The following is a 22,525-nucleotide window of genomic DNA, read 5'->3' on the forward strand; positions in this document are numbered from 1 at the left end:
AAGGGAATCATTCTGGCTGCCAAAGAGTAAGATATTTTGCTCAATGAGAGATGAGTCTGCGTATATTTGGTGATGTGTCCTGGGCAGAGAATGCCTTTGTATCTTGTTTTTTTCCTGGGAGCAGTCACCCACACCACTCACTTTCAACAAACCAAGACACAAATATCAGCAAGAGAAATCTACCTTGTACATTAGGAAGACAGAGAAATTCACTGTTATAAAACAAGAAATCAGAGAGCAGCTGCAGACATCCCCACAGTCAATGACTGAGGGAAAGAAAAAAAACATGGCAGGAGGAAAGGTCAACAGAAGAATTAATGGGCAGTGTTTACTTTTCTGCTTAGCATGGCTTATGTGGTCTTTTATGTATTATTCTGAATTCAGCTTTCCCTCCACGATTCTGTAGATCCAAAAACCTCTTTGACAGATTTGACACAATTTTTATTATCCCCAAATAAACACTTTGACTATTAAATGTATGCAATGCTGTCACTCTCCAATCAATTCTGAGGACTGCTGGTCGCTCAAAAGAAGACAAATTAAATCACAACTCCTAACATTGTAGCTGACTCTGCATGTCTGCAATCTACTGTGCCCTCCTCCCAGTTTCCCAAACTCTGACGTAAACCTTGGCAAACAAATTCTAAAATGTGAGTGCTAATACTTTAGCTTTTAAATTAAAGCCCAGGAATCAAAGGGAATTCAGAGTGTGGTTTTTCTTCTGTGCACTGGAGGGGATAACAGGCGAACAGTTACCAGAAACGCTCGCGGGAGCCTGAAAGCCCATCATGTTCTCCTCTCCAGCAGCAGAGTACAGAGGAAGAATGAGAAAACAGACAAAGGCTGGGAGAAGGAGGTAAGGAGGGGGGGGGCAGAGTGACTTGGCCCAACGTCTGTCTATTCTAGGAGTTTCTGGCAGCTCTTCTGAGAGGGACCAATCCTGATCCCTCTGAAGTGACCCGAGAACCCTCTCTTCACAGCCCCCAAGACCTCTGAGAACAGGTGGCCTCCTACAACTGCAATCAGGCAACAGGCAGGACAGAGGGCTCAGTTTTCCTTTCCATACTTAGAGCAGGTGACACTCACCTGAAGCAAAAACTATGAAGACATTTTAACTTGTCCATTAATTCAAGAGCATCTACTGTTACTGCAGGCAGCTACTAGAGGAAGCCTTTGTTTCACAATGATCAGACCTGGCCTCAAAGGTATTCGAAAGTGTAACAACCAGCAGTACAACAACGAAAATCTTACAAAATCACACTGCCTTTCACAACTGATATGAAAATTACATTAGAAGGGCTAAAATCCAAAATCACCCATCTGTCTTTTTATAGGGTATGACTGCTACATTCCATGAAACTTTTACATAAACCAGTTAAAGTATATCTAAAAAAAAAGAACTTTGACTAGAACACAAACAATAACAGAGAACTTTTCCATATTAAAAAATCCACAATGGATGGGTTCACTTTGGGATAACACACAGAGCTGTCACTCAGTGAGATTTGGCTGCTTCTCTATAGGTGTGGGATGTTATAATTTTTAAAAACCTGAAGTGCTATGAAGAGTGCAGGGAGATGGGTACTAGGCATATGCTGCTTGGGGGGAGCATACACTGGGACAACCACTCTAGAGGGTAGTTGGCAGAATTTATTAAAATTTACAACATGCAAAAGCAAAAACAATAAATAAACAAGAAAAAATAAACAAAAAAATTTCAAAAATAGAAAAAAAACAAGAGAATAAAAGAAAAATTTAAAAAAAATTTTTTAAATTTACAACATGCACACCCCCTATGACCTAGCAATTCTTCTTGACATCTAACCTAGAAAAACACTTACCACATACAAAAGCTAGAACAAGATTGTTCACTTCAGCACTGTTTCTAAGAGCAATAACTGAAACATTTAAATGCCTAATATATGACGGTTAAAGAAATGGTGGTACATCCATACCATGGAATACCATGCAATTACTAAAAAGAATGAGATAGGCCAAAATGTACTAACAGAAGAAGTTAGAACATATATTAGGTGGGGAGAAAAAAACCAAGATACACAATAAAGTTACTGTATGACAGCACTTTTTCATACAGTACTTGTCTGAAAATAGCACTATATACTTCTATAGGAGCATGTATGTATGTAAATCCATATACATGTGCAAATGTAGGTATATAATGCCTATTCTACACATGCATATGCAAATGCCAAGAAGACAGTGTAGAAGAATACACATCAGACTGATAAGAGGGTTTATGTTGGAGGAGGGAACAAGTGGGTGGACAAGTGATGGTGACAAAGGTAATTTTAATTGTAAGGAGTTTGAATGTTTATCTGAATATATTGTCTGGATAGTTCAAATTAATTTTTTAAATGCTTAGAAGTCCTAAGTATAGTTCACATGACAAGTGAAATCAATGTTTACTGATTAGTCCTCTAATCCCCTGAAGGTACCAGACAGGCCTTCTTACACTCCCTTTATGACCTCTGCTTCTGGACACAATGGGGTAACAGAGACTGGATTTACTCTCCTACCTTAAACCACTAAAATGGAAAAATGAAATGACATATATAATAGGATTAGTAACAAGGACATTTAAAAAATTATTATAAATATATTCCATATGTTCAAAAGGTACAGTAAATGATGGACATGTTAAGAAGAGAGACATAGGATATATTAAAAAGACTCAAATAAAACTTAAATGAAAAGGACAATGTTTACTGTGAAAATTACACTGGATAGGATGAACAGCAGACTCCACACTGCAGAAGAAAAGATGAACTGAAACACATATAGCAAAAGAAACTTATCTAACTTATCCCAGACACAGAGGGAAAAAAGTGAACCGAAAAAAAATGAAGAAAGTCTCAGTGAGCTATAGGACAACTTCAAACAGCCTAATATATGTGTAATTGGTATCCCAGGACAGGGTGGGTTGGCAGTTCATATGTGAATAAATAGTAAACATTATTCAAATTTGAAGAAAACTATAAACCCACAGACCCAAGAAGCTCCATAAACCCTAAGAAGAAGAAACAAAGAAAACTACACCAAAGTACGTCATAATCAAATTTCTCCTACTCCGTTTTCCAGAGGGTCAGAGTAAGCTTACTGTGTTTATTCAGCTTTTTGTTTTTTTAAATAAATTTATTTATATTTTATTTTTGGTTGTGTTCAGTCTTTGTTGCTACCCACGGGCTTTCTCTAGTTGCAGTGAGCGGGGACTACTCTTCGTTGCGGCGTGCAGGCTTCTCATTGCGATTGCTTGTCTTGTTGTGGAGCACGGGCTCTAGGCGCGCAGGCTTCAGTAGTTGCAGCACATGGGCTCCACAATGCAGGCTCAGTAGTTGTGGCACACAGTCTTAGATGCTCTGCGGCACGTGGGATCTTCCCGGATCAGGGCTCGAACCCGTGTCCCCTGCGTTGGCAGGCGGATTCTTAACCGCTGCGCCACCAGGGAAGTCCCTATTCAGTTCTTAACATGTTCAACCTGACATGTCCAATACTTCAAAGGCAGGCGGAAACCGCTGCGCCACCAGGGAAGTCCCTATTCAGTTCTTAACATGTTCAACCTGACATGTCCAATACTTCAAAAAAGTAGAGTATATAGCATACCTTTCCTCTCTCCACTTCTTTTGTTGTCATGACAATCACTCGGGAGTTCTCTTGAAACACCATCCGCCAAAAGTCATTCACGGTGTTTTGCAGGCAGCCTTGTGTGGCAATGTAACTCTTTTTGGGCTTTGAGTTGTTGCACTTGGTTTCAAATTCAGGCTAGAAATTTAGGAAGAAAATACTTCAAACATTTGAAAACTGCTTTCAGGCCATGAGGAAGGATTTAAAATACAAAAACTGGCTAGCAATATACAGTCAGAAAACACCACGAGAAACAAAGTTTACCATGATAATGTTTGCATTGATGTAATCTGAAACAGGCTCATTGGGATCACCATCGTGTAGGACAACCCTGGTGTGATCAACTGGAAGAAAAAGAGACCATGGTCACAAAGGTACTGAGACCTCTTCAGGACAAATCAGTTCAAATCAGTTCATCCTCAACGAGTCCAAGTTTTGCTCATTTCATGATAAAACAACATTAAAAACTAAATCCTAAACAATAATCTGAATAATGATGCCTCATAATGCTTTCTTTAAGAGAATAAAATAGCAATGTCAATTCCCTGCTTTTGATAATGTACTATGGATATATAGAATATTATCATTAGGAGAAGCTGGATAAAGGGTACATGGGAACCCTCTACATATTTTTGTAACTTCTTGTGAGTCTAAAATTATTTCAAAACAAAAGGTATTTTTGTTTTCTGGGGTTTTTTTAGAGGAAGAGTAAACTACAGGTAAATGACATGATGTCTGAGATTTGCTTCAGAACAATTCAGGGAGAGAAGAGAAGTGTATCAGAATATAGATGAATCAAGATTGGGCAGGAGTTGACAATTGTTGGAGCTGGGTGATGGGTATGTGTGGGTTCTTTGTACTATTCTGTCTACGTTTGAATATATTTTAAACTTTCCATAATAAAAAGGGTGTTTTTTTAATGAAGTAGAATTAAATACAGTATCTAGACAACAGAATTCTGATGATAGTATCTACTGACCAAATTTTATACAAAAGTACATTACTGATTAAAAAAAATCTGAGTGTTCTACCTAAGCAACACATTTTACACTGAGAAATAGTAATAAAGTTGTATGTCTTACTAGAATAATGTTCTTTTGCTTCAGACTCCCCATCTTTAAAGAATATGATGTTAATCAGAAGAAACATCTGATTGGGATCTTTAAGGGAGGAAAGGGCAATAATATTCTATTTATCAATAGATACTGCATACCACTGTTCCCTTCATCTTTTCCTACATACCCACATCTTACTAATGAGTACCATTTAGACCTCTTGAGCAGAAATGAAATCTTAAGACATAAAGAGGGCAACGCTTCCCCAATGTCATTAGGACCATGCTGTGGCTCAAAATGATTCTCTACAAATTCCTCATTGTCTCTCCTCAGTATTAGAAATGCGTCCACTTTCTCCCATCCTCACCTGCACATATTAAAAATATCTATATGGGGCTTCCCTGGTGGCGCAGTGGTTGAGAGTCCGGCTGCCGATGCAGGGGACACGGGTTCGTGCCCCGGTCTGGGAAGATCCCACATGCCGCGGAGCGGCTGGGCCCGTGAGCCATGGCCACTGAGCCTGCGCGTCCGGAGCCTGTGCTCCGCAATGGGAGAGGCCACAACAGTGAGAGGCCCGTGTACCGCAAAAAATATATATATATATATCTATGTGGATGTGATATGCATATACACTGTGTGTGCACACCTATGTATACAGAAAGACTATGCCACACACACAGACACACACACGCACACATGGGATGGGTTTACAGTATCTGACAAAATAGCTCTGGCCTGAGGAGACATTAGAGCAGTGCTCTCCAATCTGATCATGCTGCCCAATAAACTTCAATAATAGAGTTTTTGAACACTGAAATATATATACAATTATAGATACACACAAGCCTTTTTTTTTTTTTTTTTTTTTGGGGCTCGGGAGCCTCTCACTGTTGTGGCCTCTCCCGTTGTGGAGCACAGGCTCCGGACGCGCAGGCTCCGTGGCCATGGCTCACAGGCCCAGCCGCTCCGCGGCATGTGGGATATTCCCGGACCGGGGCACGAACCTGCGTCTCCTGCATCGGCAGGCAGACTCTCAACCACTGCGCCACCAGGGAAGCCCCACATAAGCCTTATTTTTAAATTGGGTAAAAACATTATGCACACTCTGCCATCAAGCTGCACATCAGATTTAAAGTTTACTTTCTTTCTTTTTTCATTTTTAGATGAAGGATGTAAATCAAGAGACATTCTAAATGTTCCTTCCCTGTCCCATAGCAGACTGCCTTACCCAGCCCACTCTGCAGACCCTGCATTAGAGCTCAGGGCTAAGAGCAGTGACTTTGGAGGCTCTAGTACCAGTTCTCCCACTCACTCCCACCTGTGACCTTGCTAAAATGGTCCCTAAAATGGGGATAATAAGAACTCCTGCTTTGTGTGCATGGGATACGGATTAAGTGAGATATGGACTCAGAGTCTGGCACAGAGACAGCACTCAGGGGAGGTGAGCTATCACAACTGTGTGGTGCCATTTCTGGGATCCTCACCCAAGGCCTACATCCTTCTGGGCCTCTTTTTCACTACAGTTCAACTCAGGCTCTACCTGGCAGCATCTGGGTGTTAAAGGAGGTACTGCATTATGAATATCACAAGGTCTGCTTCTGAGCAAAGCACAGGTATGCACCTGAATCTCCAGTAATTCGAGCTCAAGGGATGAGGGATGTCGGAAAAGATGAAGGGAACAGTTAGAAGAACCCCCAGGAGGAGCTCGTCTGTTCCCCACATGAGGGAACAGAGCCCCAGAAAGGAGGTGTGCCGTCCCCAAGACCCAAGAGCTGGGCACTGCAAAGCAAGGACACAAGCCTGGGACCCTTGAGCCTGATGGTGAGACCCTGGGAGATGGCAAGCCTTGAGATGATCTCTCCTACGCAAAGAAAATTAATTAACAGAAGGAAACAACCACACACTAAGCCTCCCAGTGGCAATTTTACTCAGTATTCAACATCACAGGAACTCAGTGAACGAGGCCATCCATCCCCAAAACAGCTGATTATTTTGGAAACTACTTACAATTAAAAGAAACTAAGGCCTTGGATCTGCTGAGAAAGCACATGGCCCCCAGAAAAGTTACTGAGACACTGGGAATCAAAACCTCCAAGAATGACTATTATGGAGAAATATACTGATACTTACAGGGCAGGATGTTTTTATATCTATTTTTGTTTTTATTCTCTTGCCTCTGACCCTCTTTTCTGCTGTAGAGAAGTTTGCATTCCTGTTGTTGTAGTGTCTAGAGAGAAACAAAAGTAAATATTATTATGCACCAAAAGCGTCAAAAAAAAAAAAGCTTGACCCAGCACTTCCACTTTAGGGAATTTATCCTAGGAAATGTTCCAGAGTCGTGGGCAATAGCTACAAGAAAGCTCACCTTAATGCTACATCAAGAGTGGCAGGAACACTGGAAACAACATAAATGTCCAATCAGAAAGGGCTGCCTAAAGAAACACTTTCGTTCATTCATACAAAAGATGTTCTACAGATGTTTAAAAGATATCCTAGGAGAATATTTAATGCCTTGGAATGATGATCAGAGTAAGTATTAACTGAAAAGCAGGTCAAACTTCCAAAACAGTGTTTTACATAAGCCCGTATGTCTGCATGCACCTGTGTATATAAGAAATGGCAGAAGGATGTACACCAAAAAAGTAACAGGGATTATTTTTTTCAGAGCAGTGGGATTATGCCTTTTCTTTTTCTTTTCTTTCTTTTTCTTTTTTAACTGTTTTTTGCCTAAATTTGCTACAATAAATAAATATTTATAAGAAGAGAAACCTTTTAAAATAACAATTGTTAAGAATGAAAGCCAGTGAGCATTGGTATACAGCATCCAAATAATACATGTGATCCATGTTCTTGAGGATCTTATGATCTGCCTTTTACCACTGATTAATTCAGAGCAGGCTGAAAGTCAGTTCTCAAGTTTGGATCCTGGGGGACAGCAGACGTAGTTCTGGTACCACTAGATCATGGCAATGCAAGCTTTGCTAGCAAGGCTTTAGAGTCCTCCTACGCCTCACACCCATGTCAGTGCCCTGGGCAGCCAGCCTGCGTCTGCACAGACACCCACTCTCCTATGCTCTGAGGGGAGGGGGCCCCTATCCTCTACCACAGCCAGAGACGGAGGGGGAGAACTCTTGGGCTCCCAAAGCAAGGGGTCAGGAAGGACACTTCTGCAGGTAAAGGAGGTGGGGAACGCGATCAGGGCAAGAGCCTAAACCGGGCAGCCACAGCGGAGCTGGCCCCAGGGGAAGAGAGGGTGTGGGGAAGTGGTGAGAAGCACCAGCTGCAGAAACAGACAGGAAGGTGGACAGGCCAGGCTGAAGCATTTTCAAGGAGTAGGTTTCATTTTCAAAATTACCACAAGTGCCTCTTCAAGGGACCCTTGGTTTCAAACAAGCCTAATTTGAATGGGAAATCACAAATGGGGCAAATCAAGAAAGTGAAAGGAAGACTAAAAAAGGGGGGAAAAAAGTGTGTTATATATATTTTTAATATATTTATATATGCTAAAATGATTTTCCCTTAGAGATTTCTCTACAAGGAGAGGCAGAGTATTTCGCAACACAGCAGCCCTGTTAGATTTCCATTTCGTTTATCTGAATTTCACAGACAGGTACAAAAGTCAGGAGTTTAAATTGCTAGTTTGACTCTCAGTTTCAAAATGCAATATTTGGCCTTGACACTCAGCTCATAACCAAAGTGTTCGGCCAGTGGAAACCTGGACAGAAATAAAATACAATGTATGCAGAACTCTGACAATCAAATGGTCACTCAAAATTCTTAAATGAGTTCACTTTAAGTAATTACAGCCATTTGCCTTCTTGGAGCTGGCATTTCCTCTGAACTGTGAGCCAGCCTTACCGTGCAATATTGCTGTGTTAGGAAGAAAGTTTGATCTTGATTATTAGACATTAAGGTGAGGTTCAAACACTATGAACTGAGTCAATCACTTAAACATCAACCAAGTGAAGAGAAACAACATCAACAAAAGCTACAATGGGGTGGGGGGAGGGCGGGACACATGCTAGGAAATAACTAGGTGCTTGATTCAAAACAAACTTGAGAGCAAAGCATTCAAGTGTTCACTTATGAAACAAACTTCAAGCGATGCTTCACTTGTGGAGGGCACACTGCCAGAGCAATCTCTAGAAAAGGCAAATTGCACCCCGTCCCGCCCTGTTTAATCACCTTCAATTTCTCCCTCTGCCTTCCAGATCAAATGCACGCTTTTCAGAATAACTCAGGAAACTTCTCTGAGCTAATGGAGGCCTGCCTCTAACCTCAGCTTCTCCTTCGCCAAGTTACTATCCTGTCCGTACCTCAGTGTCCTCAAGTGTAAAGTGGGGCTAATCCTAACTACCTACCCCATAGGGTTGGTGTTAAGAGTTAAGGCGCACTGTCTACACTCTAGCCACACCAAATATACACAAGGGTCTTGAACTCACCATGTTTCTTCAGGCCTTCATGTTCTTATTCATGCCATCCCCTCTGCCTAGAATTCCCTTTCTCTGCCTTGAGTACCTATGAATGGTTACATTTTACTTACTCATTAGGACCCACCCCAAATACCTCCTCCTCTGGGAAGCTCTCCTGACCCACTCAGCACGACCTCCCTGTGGCTCACAATACCAGTTCAAGGGCTGCAGCACCTCCCTCCGTGAGTACGCTCGTCACACTGAATGCCAGCTACGTTTTTACAATCTTGTCTCTTCTATTAGAGAGCATGGACCATCCGCTGAATGAACAAATAAATACAGAAAGGGGTGGAGGGAGACATACAAACCATAGACCATCATGGCAATGGCCTCGGCACTACAGGGCCCACACTCAGCATCCGATGCTGACACTGTCGGCCTGGCCTTCAACATAAAGAAAAACCACGTAGGCAAAATATTAAAACAGCATTTCCCGATCTTTAGTCATTTGAAAAGCATCTTCAAGATGCTGTGCCATCTCAGCACATCACCTGTTATATGTTGTTTTCTTAAATTAACAGCCTCTTTTTTCCCCTTCAGAAAATGTATTTCAAAAGGAAACTGCATATTACTGGCACACATGAAAACCAGTATCACTCGCCATATATGGAAGGTAACCAGAAAAAGGAATATAATAAAAACAAAATATTGTCAAATTCTACCTGGATACTGTAGCATGCCTGAGGCTTTGTAAAGGACAAGGGACACTGGCAGGTGTTAGAGGCATATTAAAACTGTACTCAGACCTTCTCCTAAGCCACGCCAAAAGGAATGGGTAAGGGTTAAAAAAGAGAAAAACCTTCCTCATTCGCTAATTCGATCTTACTGTAATGGGGTGCCACCAAAAATCATCTCACACACCAAGAACACTTTGCTAGAATAATCCAGAGTTCCAGGCCAGGGAAATCCTCACCAATACCCATAGCATGTTGGCTGGACCATCTACTCAGCTCAGCCTCTGGCTTCCCTCATCCTGCATTAAGTTACCAATTGCTTCTTCCATGTGGATTTGAGGTTTGAACAGCACACAAGTTGAGACAGTTTGGGCCCTGGAGTGTTCCAGAAAGGACAGGCCCAGAGGCCCTGTGTCCCAGGCGCAGTAGGGTGCTAACCGCCAGCGGCTGGCAACTGTCACGGATTAGTAATGACTAACAGTGTGCCTCTCCCCTTCCAGCCCCGCTCCTTCCTCAGTGCCTATTAGCCCATTCTCATCTGCGCCTGGGGCCCAAGTTGCCTGAACACATTTCATTCCCCACAGTGGAAGGCTGCCATCCATCTCGAGTGAGACTGAAAATAAAAAGAACTCAGAAGTTGTCACTTTCCATGTTCTGCCTGCAGAGGCTCCCCGACTGCACCCAAGATAATCAGCTACCGCCGGCTAAGGGGCGCTTCCTCCCCAGCAGCAGGCTGATGGCCGGAAGAGGCAGGACAATAGCCAACAAGCCCTGCCCCCAGGAGTTTACAGTCCCTTCAAGGTTGATCTTCCACAACCTCCCTCTCAGCTGCCTCCAGGGCACCAAAAGCTGTGAATGACCCACGGCTGAATATCACTGTCTCCATCCCCATTCTCCACTGGGCCTGGCAGGATGCCAGTGATAAGGCGTGGGACAGGCAACTAGAAAGCTGGGGCACAGGCTGCAAGATACCCCATTTCCCCGAGTAAAACAACCAAAGGGTTTGCAACCAAGGATGGACCCTCAGAAAGGACCAGAGGCTAGTTACAGTCACCTGATTACATGAATCAACGGTGATCAACAAATGGATTATATCAAACTTTTAAGTTTATAAAAGGCATGAAGAGAAAGGCAATCCCCAATCCACATTGTACATTAGGCGTGCCCAGCAGCATGACCGAGTGTGGATGGAACAGGTGTTCACAATGCAGAACGGTCCCTCACATCTATGGCTGTTGAACATCTGGACTCCCCACACCTGGACCCCTGCCAGCCTCCAGCCTAAATGCCAGTAGCGGCATCCCCAGTCACCGTGATGACCGAAAGAGACCCTCACAGGCTTCCAAAGTCCTCTGATTAAAGACCACTGGAACCGGCTCTTGACCAGAATGTCACGAATGCAAGTGGAGAAACAGGATCAAAGAAAGACAGACAAACAACAAATGAATGGGCAGAGCCAGGCAGCCCCATGTGCCAGGACAGTGGCCTGAGAACCATTTGCCTGCACTGCTCTGAGCAACAGGGACAAATTGCTAAGGGAAAAAAAAATAACGCCACTAACCATTAAGGCCAGACCAAACTGTACAGTATTTTTAAAAACAAAGCTACAGGGACTTCCCTGGCGGTCCAGTGGTTAAGATAAGACTCCGCGCTTCCACTGCAGGCGGCACGGGTTTGATCCCTGGTCGGGGAGCTAAGATCCCACATGCTGCATGGGGTGGCCACAAACAACAACAAAACAAAAAAATAAAGCTACAAGGGGAGGAGACAAGATTAACAAAATACTGATAAGTGTTACAGCTGAGTGTTAGGAAAAAGAAGGTTTATCGTCCTATTTTCTCGACTTTGGCATGTGTGAAAACTTCAATAATAAAAGAAGGTTTTTATAAATTATAAAAAGATAAAAATGTAAAAGCTCCTATTAACTCTCCCCCTACCCCACTCATGGCTGGTCACCTGAAGGAGAGAAAGAGGGCTGAGGACGGCTGTCAGGCAGATGGCCTCTCTGGTGGGGGCCACGAATAATAAGACAGCAGTAACCACGTAGGCAGGCGCCAGACCGGGCCTTCTTCCCGGTCTGAATGAACTTCTGTTTCCCTTTGGCATCTGCCCTCCGCACAGAGGAACACTAGAATTCTCACTCCGTCCTCTTTACTGCAAACTCTGTGGTGTTACCAGGTACCACCGGCAGGTGAAAGCCCCCACTTCCAGATGCCACGCTGCACGGCCTGTCACCATTTCCCCACGGTGGAGTCGGGGAGGCTCGTCCCCAATGAGTCCGCGGCATCATCCAGGAGTGAAAGGGCAGCTGGAGATTCTCATCACCACAGAAGGTCCCAACTGATGGACAAGCACTTACAAAGCACCGTGAGGGACAAAACCAATCCAAGATTTGGTTCCTTTCCAGGTGCTTGTTTGAAGTTAAGTCACCTCCTTCCTCCAACAAGGTGAAGTAGAAAAACCAATCTAGAAGACACGGTCCCCAGAGGAGAACAGGTTCTGACATAGGAAACAGCAGCAAACAGTACAAGACAAATCTATCATTAATAATCTATGATTAAGTGTGTAATTAATTAAGTGGTGTGGAATTTAGGGAGTGAGATCCATGAAAACTAAGTGAAGCAGGTTTCTGGGAGGAGGTGAGGCTTGAGGCAAGTGAGGGGCTAAGATGGGTACAAGGAAGGAAGGAAAACATCCCAGCAAGTTAGGGACATAAGCAAAGGTGGCTAAGAGGCCAGAGTTAGTGGCCTCAGAGTTAGGGTGAAGGAAACTGGTCAAAGAACCTGGAAGCTGAGTTCTGTCAGTGTGGGAAATGAGGTTAGGTGGGGAGATGGGGGGCCTTGAGAACTGGGCAGGAGATCTTCAATGGCTGAGAAGCACAGCACGGTAGACTTAGAGTCAGAAGTTCTGGAAGTTCAAACCGCAGCCAACTACTTGCTAGCCACATCCTTGGGGACAACTTTCTCCCTTCTTCTGGGCTTCAGTGTCTTCATATTCAAAATGAAAATGCTATGCCTCTGGTGGGAAATCGGGAGCCACTGAAGGTTTTTGAGCAGAAGAGTGACAGGAGAAATGCTGAGAGTAGATTAGCATGAAGGGCGAATGGAAGGGCAGAGGCCGAGAGTGAAAGAGCAGCTGGTGTCTTGTGAGGCGATGAGAGCCTGCACCCCTGGCATCAGGCGAGACTCCTGTCTCTGCTGCTGCCCACCTGGGCAGTCCTGGGCAGGTGCCTTGATCTCTCAGACCATCCAGGGACACAAGATCTACCTACCGCATAAGATCTGGGGATGCAATGAGATGATTTCCCTAGCCCAAAATGCAGCACCAAGCAGACAATAAATGCTAATTTCTTTCCTTCCTCTAAGACCACAAAGACAACTAGGAAAGAAAAATCAACCGGACCTGGTGAATGGCAAGGTATGGGAGAAAGGAGAGAAAGATGAGTTAAGGGATGCTCTGAGGATTCCAGCCTACAGGGTCAGAGAATACACAGGACAACCACCAGAGATGAGAAGTAAAAGGGGATATTTGGTCTGAAGGGGAAAATAACAAAATAACAGGTCTGGTTGTGAATGCTTCAGTTTGAAGAGCTATTACAGCCAAGAAGAAGTGTGGAAGGCACAATTCAAAAGGTAGAACCAGAGCCCAGAAGCAACACAAACTTAGCAGTAATCAGAGGAGGGTGAAAATGGATGTGCTCCTCAGTGAAGAGCAAGTTTAAAGGAAGATAAGCAGAGGGCCCAGACCACGTCTTGGAGAACCACCAGAGTTAACTGGTTGGGAGAAGAAAAAGCAACGAACAGCAAGAAGAGCTCAAGGGAGGGGAGGAAGGAATAAACCAGGCACATGCCGCTGCGGATCAGAGAAACAAGAAAATGGTGGGAATGAGGAACTGGACAGCTGTCTCAAGAGCAGCTCACGGAAGAAAGAGGCCAGAGAAAAGACTATTTTTTAACCTAAATAAGAAAGCCACTGGTGTCTTCTCAACGTGTTACTTCAGCATACTGTGGGCTGTCACATTCCAAGGTTAAAGAAGAAAGGGGCTAAGAAGAATGGAGGCTGCATCACAGGCCCACAGTGCGGAAAGCAGCAAGGCTGTTCAAAGGCAAAGGGGAAGGTACAGCAGAGATGTGAAAGCACCTGGAAGCACCTTCGGTTCTTCAATTCTCTGTAAAGATGTCAAGCATCTCCAGCAAATGAAAACAACTCTAAAGAGAAAAACCTGACACTGGAGGGGCACAGAACAAAAGCAAGGGCGGGGGGGAGTGGGCTGAAAGAGAAATAGTTCAAAGGAAACAAAGGAATTTCTCCAGAATGGAGCTTGCAGGAGTAAAACCCCTTAGCCACTGTGATGCTCTGCCCACCAGAAGGTAGCAGCCCTTCTATTAAGCAGCTGGGAGCTCAGGCCTGGATGGAAAAGCCTGGTGACAGCTCAAGGCTGCCCTCCCGGAGCATTTTTAATCATGAGGCTGGAGCCCTGGTTGGGGTAGCTGTTCAACATGGCTTTGCTTAGTCACCAAGCAGAAGATTTCCACTAGAGATCACCAGCAAGAATTATTTTTTGAGACACAGCTTTGGGGTGCAGTTAAAGCCTTGTCTCCATAAAACCTAACCATCTCCAAGTAGAATTTGTGGGTTTGAAGAAACGCACTAGCTCCTCTGTCGGTTGGCAGAGCTGCTGGTGGAATCCAGGACATCTGTGTGGCTGTCAGAGAAATGCCTGTGATGCTCGTGCAAATGGAGCACAGCTTCAGACCACGACAGGGAAGAGAGGCTTGTATAAGAGAAGGAGCCTGGGCTTTAAAAAAAAAACCCAATTACTATGGAAAATAAGCTTTAAAGAGCTGAGAAAATAAAACCCCAGTTAAAAAGGTATTGTGGAAGGTTTGTCTGTGTGTATTGTGTTTCTTTTTAAATCAGAAACAGAGGGTTCAAAACTAAAATCTGCCTGAAATTCATTACTGCGACCCTGAATGACATCCTTTTAAGCAAGTGTGTAGAGCGGTCTCAGAGACTAAAATGTGCATTCACCAAGCCTCAAACAGGGGCTCCAAATGAAAACTGCATGGGAATAAAGACGAACATCTCAAAGCAAAGCCTGGAACATTCCTCCACATTTTTTAAGCATCAGAAAGCTGTTCCCTATTGAATATAAGCAAAGGGTCTGAAGCCAATACAAGTCTCTCTTGCTATGGAAAACAGCTCAGATTCAACACAACACAAATACTTATTTTGTGCCTCCTGTGTGCCAGGCTCTCTGCTGGATTCTGGGGCTACAGTGAACAAAACAGGACTATCTGTCCTTGTGAGGCTCACAGACTGATCCGGACTATTTTTTTAGATAATACGCACATAGCAGACATAAAACAGCAGGATCAAAGTTTGTCTCTTTATTTTTTTACCAACAGTTTCATTTGAACAAGACCTCTTCTTATTCCAACAGACCCCGTAACTCCATCTGCCTCTGTGGATTCACAGTGACAAGAAACAAACATTAAACCAATAACTACACAAATTATTCATGAATTCCAAGGATGGTAAACTCTACAAAGGAAAGGATCTGCTGCTATGTGCACATATAACAGGAAGAATCAATCCAGGCATAGGGACAGGGATCAAGGAGGTTTCCCTGAGAAAATGACAAATGACCCTGATGCTGGGAACTGAAGAGTGAAGAGATGTTAGCAAGGTGAAGTGAGGAAGGAAGAACATTCTAGTACAATCCCACCTGTAACACAATTGAATTAGCTAAAGAATCATATTCCCATTAGGTATGTAATAGGCAGTTCAACTTTTATGTCTAAAATGGAAGTTGATCACTTGCCCCAAAACCCATCCCTCCCAGTTTCCCCCAAAACTCATCCCTCTGAGTCTCCCCCAAACCCATTCCTTCCATTCTTCCCCATCTAAGCAAACGGTAACTCCATCCTACTAATTAATCACTCAAGCCAAAAACTTTCACCTTATCCTGCCTCACCTCTGTCTTAACCATACAATCTGTCAACTCTACCTTCAAATACTGACAATTCTACCTTCAAAAAAGTCTCAAGTTCTCAAGCACCTCCGCTGCTGCTGCCCTGGTCAAAGCCAACATTATTTCTCTGTTCAAATTATTGCAATTTGCCTCCCTGCCCATCTCCCTGCTTCTGTCCTTCCCCTTGCAGACTGTCCTCCGTGTGGCAACCTGAGTGATCACGTCAGTCCTGTGCTCAAAACTCTCCTTAGATTTTCCATCTTACTCCAAGTAAAAGCCAACAGCTTTACCCTGACCACAGTGCCCCATGGGATCAGACCCCTCCGTTATGGCTCCACCTACATTTCCCTCTTGCTCACCCTTCTCTGATAGTACTGGCCTGTCTGCTGATTGTGCACCACGTGCATTAAGCACATTCCCACTTCAGGGCCTTTGCACTTGCTGTTCCCTTTTCCTGGAATGCTCTTCCTGAGGTTATCTGCATGCCTTGCTCCATTATTTCCATCAGGTCTCCACTCAAATGCCACTCTGTCAGAGAGCTCTATGTAAAATGGTGATGCCCCCGTCAGCACACCCTTTTTATCTTCCCCTACTTTATTTTCTTCACAACATTTATCACCATCTCACATAATGAATACTTACCTGCTTCTTTTTTTACTGTCTGTCTCTCCCAATTGACTCCACAAGGATAAAGACTATGACTTGTTCTCTGCTACATCCCCAGAACCTAGAACAGAGACTCCAGCATAGAGTCTGTGCTTAATAAATATTTGTTAAATGAATGAACAAATTAATCACTGCCACCACCAATGGCTACTGTTTGGGGGAGATATTTTGGGGATGTCTGCCCAACTCCCTATAACCTTCATCTGAGAACTATTTTTCCCCAAACACAGTGGTCCATGAAGATGTCTTTGTTCTATGTGATGGTGCCCTTGGACCAGAGATGGATGGCATCTGAGCCAGTGAAAATTGCTAAGACTTTGATACGATGACTGAAAGTTGCTAGTTTCAATATCTGAAAGGGGTAAGAAGTAAAGTTCGTAAGTCAAGAAGCAAAGAAATCTTCCGCAGGGAAAGAAGAACGAAGCAGGTGTGTGGAGAGCCGGGGTTCTGGATACAGAGGGGGCAGTGAGATGGAAGAGGAGGGTGAAGGCAAAGACTGGCAGCCGAAGGACTATCAATAGCAAGATTTCCATCCTCAACTTGGGTCCTGCAGTCAGATGACGTCCAGGCTCAGCTCACAGTGCCCCTTGGCAACTCAAGTCTAGAGACTCAAAAGGGAAGAACAGGCAAAGAGAGGGCAGATACCCTATAAATGTAGCCATGCGATATGCCTCTCATGGTGACACACAAAGGCTGAATTCAGGTTTCGGGTAACTTGCACAACGCAGGGACAAAATTGCAGGATCAAAACCTGCCTGATCAGTTATTTAGTGTCCATCTCATTTTGACAGAACTTTACTTCATTTCAACAAATGTAGAAATACTTTCCACTTCTTTACAGTCATGGCAGAGATATGCAGGAGACAAAAGATGTTTACAGAAAAGGACAATCTCATTTTACCACAGTAAAAAAAAATTGGGGAAAGAAAGAAAAAAAATGGGGACTCTATAAGAAAAATTAAAAACTTGGGTTTGCAATGTTTTGACCATACACCACATATCCTAGAACAAAACTACCAACCTGAATTTATTTCAGGAGCAAAGGAGAAAAGAACCAAAGAGCTTCACAAGAGACTTTGTATTTTAAAATGCATCAAAATCGGAAGTAATTTATAAGTGTCTTCTAGGGGAAAATTACCCAAAAGAACACAAAGAGTTTCACAGAAAACGAGAAGCCGGGCATACAGACAAACAAAACATAGCTATCAGAGTTAAATTATCAGTGGCATTGCAATTTAGAGCTTTGGTTCACTTTAAAGACCATCAGAACACACAGTAAGAAGGAACTGATCCCAAATTTATCACCTTCTGGGAAACAACTAAGGTACAATCACTAAAATAATTAATGCCTTGCTGTTGGATCAAACTTCAGCTTCAGAGGATTTAGATTTTAATGAGTCTCTGCTTACACATACCTAAGTTTTTCTATAATGGTTCATTCTGTTCTCAGCCTTATTCACCTGGTCCCAACCTTAAAGGGCAATTTTTTGAAAACTGACTGGATTTAAGAAGCAGGTACATAAGAGATCTAGAAAGCAGGCCATCAGCTATTTGGATCTAGCTTCAGTTTAAATGAAACGTTAATGCCCTGATTTAGTGCCTGACAATTTATCACCCCAGCCTGACATCTATAGAGGACTTAGTACAGATGTGATCTTTTTTTTTTTCCATTTCCCCTGAAAGCAACTCAGTTTTCCCCCATTTTGTTGTTAATAATGTATAAAAGATGAACTGAATTTCAGATGTCACGGACTGAAACCATCAGGTCAGCGTTTAGAATCAACCTTTTTCCATGGCCAGAAAAGTCAGGCTAGGATTTCCTTCTAAGTTCTATCCTGACCCCACCAAAGGGATCATAAAAAACTCCCTACTGCCACAAGCTGTAGGAAGGTTTGACTTTGTTTCTCTAAGCATTGCCTAAGTGAACTTAAAGAATCCACCACTGCACCAGATACCCGATTTGCTGCTGTAATTTTTTTAAAGTTCATAGTCACTTTATAGGAAAAGTGGTCTGTGCAAATGATGGCCTCAGCTATTTTGAAGCGTAACATAAAAATGGAACTAGATTACAAAATAGTTCACTGGGACTTCCCTGGTGGCGCAGTGGTTAAGAATCTGCCTGCCAATGCAGGGGACACAGGTTCGAGCCCTGGTCCAGGAAGATGCCACATGCTGCAGAGCAACTAAGCCCGTGCGCCACAACTACTGAGCCTATGCTCTAGAGCCCGCGAGCCACAACTACTGAAGCCCGTGCGCCTACAGCCTGTGCTCTGCAACAAGAGAAGCCACTGCAATGAGAAGCCCGCACACCGCAATGAAGAGTAGCCCCCACTCATCGCAATTGAGCGCAACGCCGCGCTCAGCAACAAAGACCCAATACAGCCAAAAATAAATAAATAAATAAATAATTTTTTTAAAAAATAGCTCACTTTTTAAAAAACATTTCATTTATTTATTTATTTTTGGCTGCTTTGGGTCTTTGTTGCTGTGTCGGGCTTTCTCTAGCTGCAGCAAGGAGGGGCTACTCTTCATTGCGGTGCGTGAGCTTCTCATTGTGGTGGCTTCTCTTGTTGCGGAGCATGGGCTCTAGGTGCCTGGGCCTCAGTAATTATGGCACATGGGCCCAGCTGCTCCGCGGCATGTGGAATCTTCCCGGACCAGGGCTCGAACCCGTGTCCCCTGCATTGGCAGGCATTGGCAGGAACCCGTGTCCACTGCACCACCAGGGAAGCCCCTAGCTCACTTCTTATATTTACCAAAAAGGTTTGATATCTTTTAATTTCAATTAAAAATACTTTTCAGACTTTAAATATGCTAACCAAAATCATGTAGGATATATAATAAAAATTAAAGATGAGTAGGGGGTTCCCTGGTGGTGTAGTTGGTTAGGTTTCGGCGCTTTCACTGCTGTGGCCTGGGTTCAATCCCTGATCGGGAACTGTGATCCTGCAAGCCACACGGCCCGGCAAAAAAATAAATTAATTAATTAAAGATGAGTAACAATCAGCACTTTTTTTTAACACAGAATATCAAAAAAAATGTTAATATTAACAATAATCAGCAAAAAGAGAAAAATATGCATGTACAAGGCTATCCATTTTATCTTCTTTGTAATATATTTGGAAACTATCCAAATGCTCATCAATAGGTTGAATAAACTATGGTACATCCATACAGTGGAGTACTGTGCAGTAGAAATGAATGAAGACTAGCTGTAGATACTACTGTGGAGTGATCTCCAATGTAATAAAAAAGAGAAGTTGGAAAAAAGTATGAAAAATTATGCTACTATTTATCCATGAAAGGATGGATTATGAAATTACAGATTTATATTTGCTTATACTTTTTGAAAGGTAATGATGAACTTCAACTTTTTTTTAAATGGCTGTAAATATAAGGAGGAAAAGACAAGGATAGAAGATAAACTTCTTTGAATGTACTTTTTATATTTGACTTTAGAATCAAAGGCAATATTTTATATAATTGTAAATAAAATTTTATAGAAAGAAATTTCTGAAATCCAAACATAAAATGAAACAAATAACCTAGCTGTATATCCAGTTAGTACATAACCACATAGAGAAGAACTATTACAAATGAGTTGAAAGCACAGTAATTTGACTATACATCTCTGAAGGATCTACCCTAAGGTTTAAAAAATAAAAGCTGGAAAAAAAATTAAACTGTTGGGCTTCCCTGGTGGCACAGTGGCTGAGAGTCCGCCTGCCGATGCAGGGTACACGGGTTCGTGCCCCAGTCCGGGAAGATCCCACATGCCGCGGAGCAGCTGGGCCCATGCGCCGTGGCCACTGTGCCTGCGCGTCCGGAGCCTGTGCTCCGCAACGGGAGAGGCCACAACAGTGAGAGGCCCGCGTACCGAAAAAAAAACAAACAAACAAACAATTAAACTGTTTTCAGTAATGATATTATTGGGGGTAACGGAAGTCTTATTAGTCTGAGTCCTAAATTTGAATTGGAAGTATCATTTTGGACTCATAATTTATTTCAAGAAAACAATTTTTTCTAGCTCCACACATTGAGATGGAAATAACCAACCTGACAACAATAAACACTTCTGGCTCCCAGAATGTAGTCTCTAAATACCACTTCCCAGGAAAGGAAGAAAGAGAAGGAAGGAAGAAAGGGAGGAAAGTGAGAGAAAAGCTAACTCACTCCTTGGAGAAATGACTGATTGCAGTTCTGACATGGGAAATGTATTACACTGTAACAACTTATTACACCAGAGAGTAAGGAATCTAGCAAAAACTACCAGAGTTGTATAGGAAGGAGTAGAAGCCAGCTTGCAGAAGCTCCCACTGGTCAAAGCTAAAATAATTTAACCAACAGAAGTGATAATAAATGCCATAGATAGAAGCACACTAAATATGTTTAAAAAATCCATGAGTACATATTGATAAAAAAATTTTTTTTGGGAGAACACTATTTTTAAAACTACTTAGTAAACAGGAAAGAATCAAGCATATATCCTGCCTTGGTGACAAAAAGCTTATCTTTATAGAAATATTCCAGCTAATAATGACAAATGATAAAGTTATTACACACCTTATAAGTGAATGGGTCTAGGCAATAATTACCAGTTGCTGCTTAGAAAATAAAAAGAGAAGCAACAGGACATAAGCACCTCCTGACACACCATCTCATATGTAGTCTTGCCAAAGAAAAACTGGATCTAACAAAGTGTCTAGATAGATCAACTTACAAGAGATACAGGGGAGAAAGGTGTTAAAATCCACCACAGAGACACACTCAGAAAAATCCAGATCGTAAGTAACTCTCTGGACAAAGGACCTGCTTTCTCCAATAACAAAAACAGTAACAAAAAACAGGGTCCTATGGTCTGAATGTTTGTGTCTCCCCAAAATTCCTATGTTGAAATCCTGATGCCCAAGGTGATGGTATTAGAAGGTGAGGCCTTTGGGAAGTGATTAGGTCAGGAGGGTGGAGCCCTCATGAATGGGATTAGTGCCCTCATACAGAGGGCCCACAGAGCTCCCTCACCCCTTCTGTCAGGAGGGAATACAATGAGAAGTTGCCAATCTGGAAGAGGACCCTCACCGCACCATACTGGCACCATGATCTCACATCCAGCCTCCAGAACTCCAGAATTTGGAGAACTCTGAGAAATATAATTCAGTTGTGTATAGCCACTCAGTCTATGGTATTTTGTTGTATCAGCTGAATGGACTAATACAGAACGAGAAGAAAAGGGAGTGGAAGAGAAAGGAAGGGAGGGGAAAGGATGGAATAGAGAGGCTGAAAGGAGAGTAAGAATATAAAGAGGCTTAAGATTTTTAAAATGTGGGAATTCCCCGGTGGTCTTGTGGTTAGGACTCTGTACTTTCACTGTCAAGGGCCCAGGTTCGATCCCTGATTGGGGAACTAAGATCCCACAAGCCTCACAGCAAAACAAAACAAAACAAAAAAAACAGAGTTTAAAAACAGAGATCCATGGGGAACTTATTTGAAAAATGATCCAACAACAAACAGATTAAAAAAAAAAAAAAAAGACAACTATCCTAATTGGAACAATGACTAGCTATTTGATGAATTTTTATTATCTTTTTTTAGATGTGGTAGTAGTGTTTTGGTGAATTTTTTAACAATTCCATGAATACTTAAATATTTATGATATTTCATGTGATATCTGGGGTAACTGGTGAAACTGATAATAGTACATGGGGGTTCTTTATACAAATCTATTTTATATTCAAATTTTTTTTCATAATCAAGTGGGGAAAAAACACTTCCCAATTCAAATAATCTGCAAGTGTGTGTGTGTGTGTGTGTGTGTGTGTGTGTATCAAGAAAATGTGAACAGTGACTGATATGTGTTAATATTAAGAAATTATTGTTAATAGTTTTAGGAGTGATAATGATATTCTGGTTATAATTTTTTTTAATGAAATAGTTACAGATGAAATAACATCTGGGATTTGCTTCAAGATAAGCCAGGGCTGGGGGAATTAAGTGGGGTATAGTTTAAAAAGACTGGCCAGGGGCTTCCCTGATGGCGCAGTGGTT

General features: G+C 42.6%; 1 protein-coding gene across 1 annotated transcript in view; it reads right to left on the reverse strand.

The window, feature by feature from the left end:
* Nucleotides 1-22,525, reverse strand: part of PTPN11 (protein tyrosine phosphatase non-receptor type 11) — a 76,958-nt gene that overhangs the window by 21,115 nt on the left and 33,318 nt on the right. The window contains exons 7-9 of the mRNA XM_007468583.1: nucleotides 6,828-6,924; nucleotides 3,907-3,986; nucleotides 3,622-3,780 (exon numbers count right to left, since the gene is read on the reverse strand). Coding sequence (XP_007468645.1) covers nucleotides 3,622-3,780; nucleotides 3,907-3,986; nucleotides 6,828-6,924 — 336 coding nt within the window. The remainder of the gene's footprint in view (nucleotides 1-3,621; nucleotides 3,781-3,906; nucleotides 3,987-6,827; nucleotides 6,925-22,525) is intronic.

The sequence above is a fragment of the Lipotes vexillifer genome, unplaced genomic scaffold (assembly GCF_000442215.2).
Source record: "Lipotes vexillifer unplaced genomic scaffold, Lipotes_vexillifer_v1.1 scaffold573, whole genome shotgun sequence".
Taxonomy (NCBI): domain Eukaryota; kingdom Metazoa; phylum Chordata; class Mammalia; order Artiodactyla; family Lipotidae; genus Lipotes; species Lipotes vexillifer.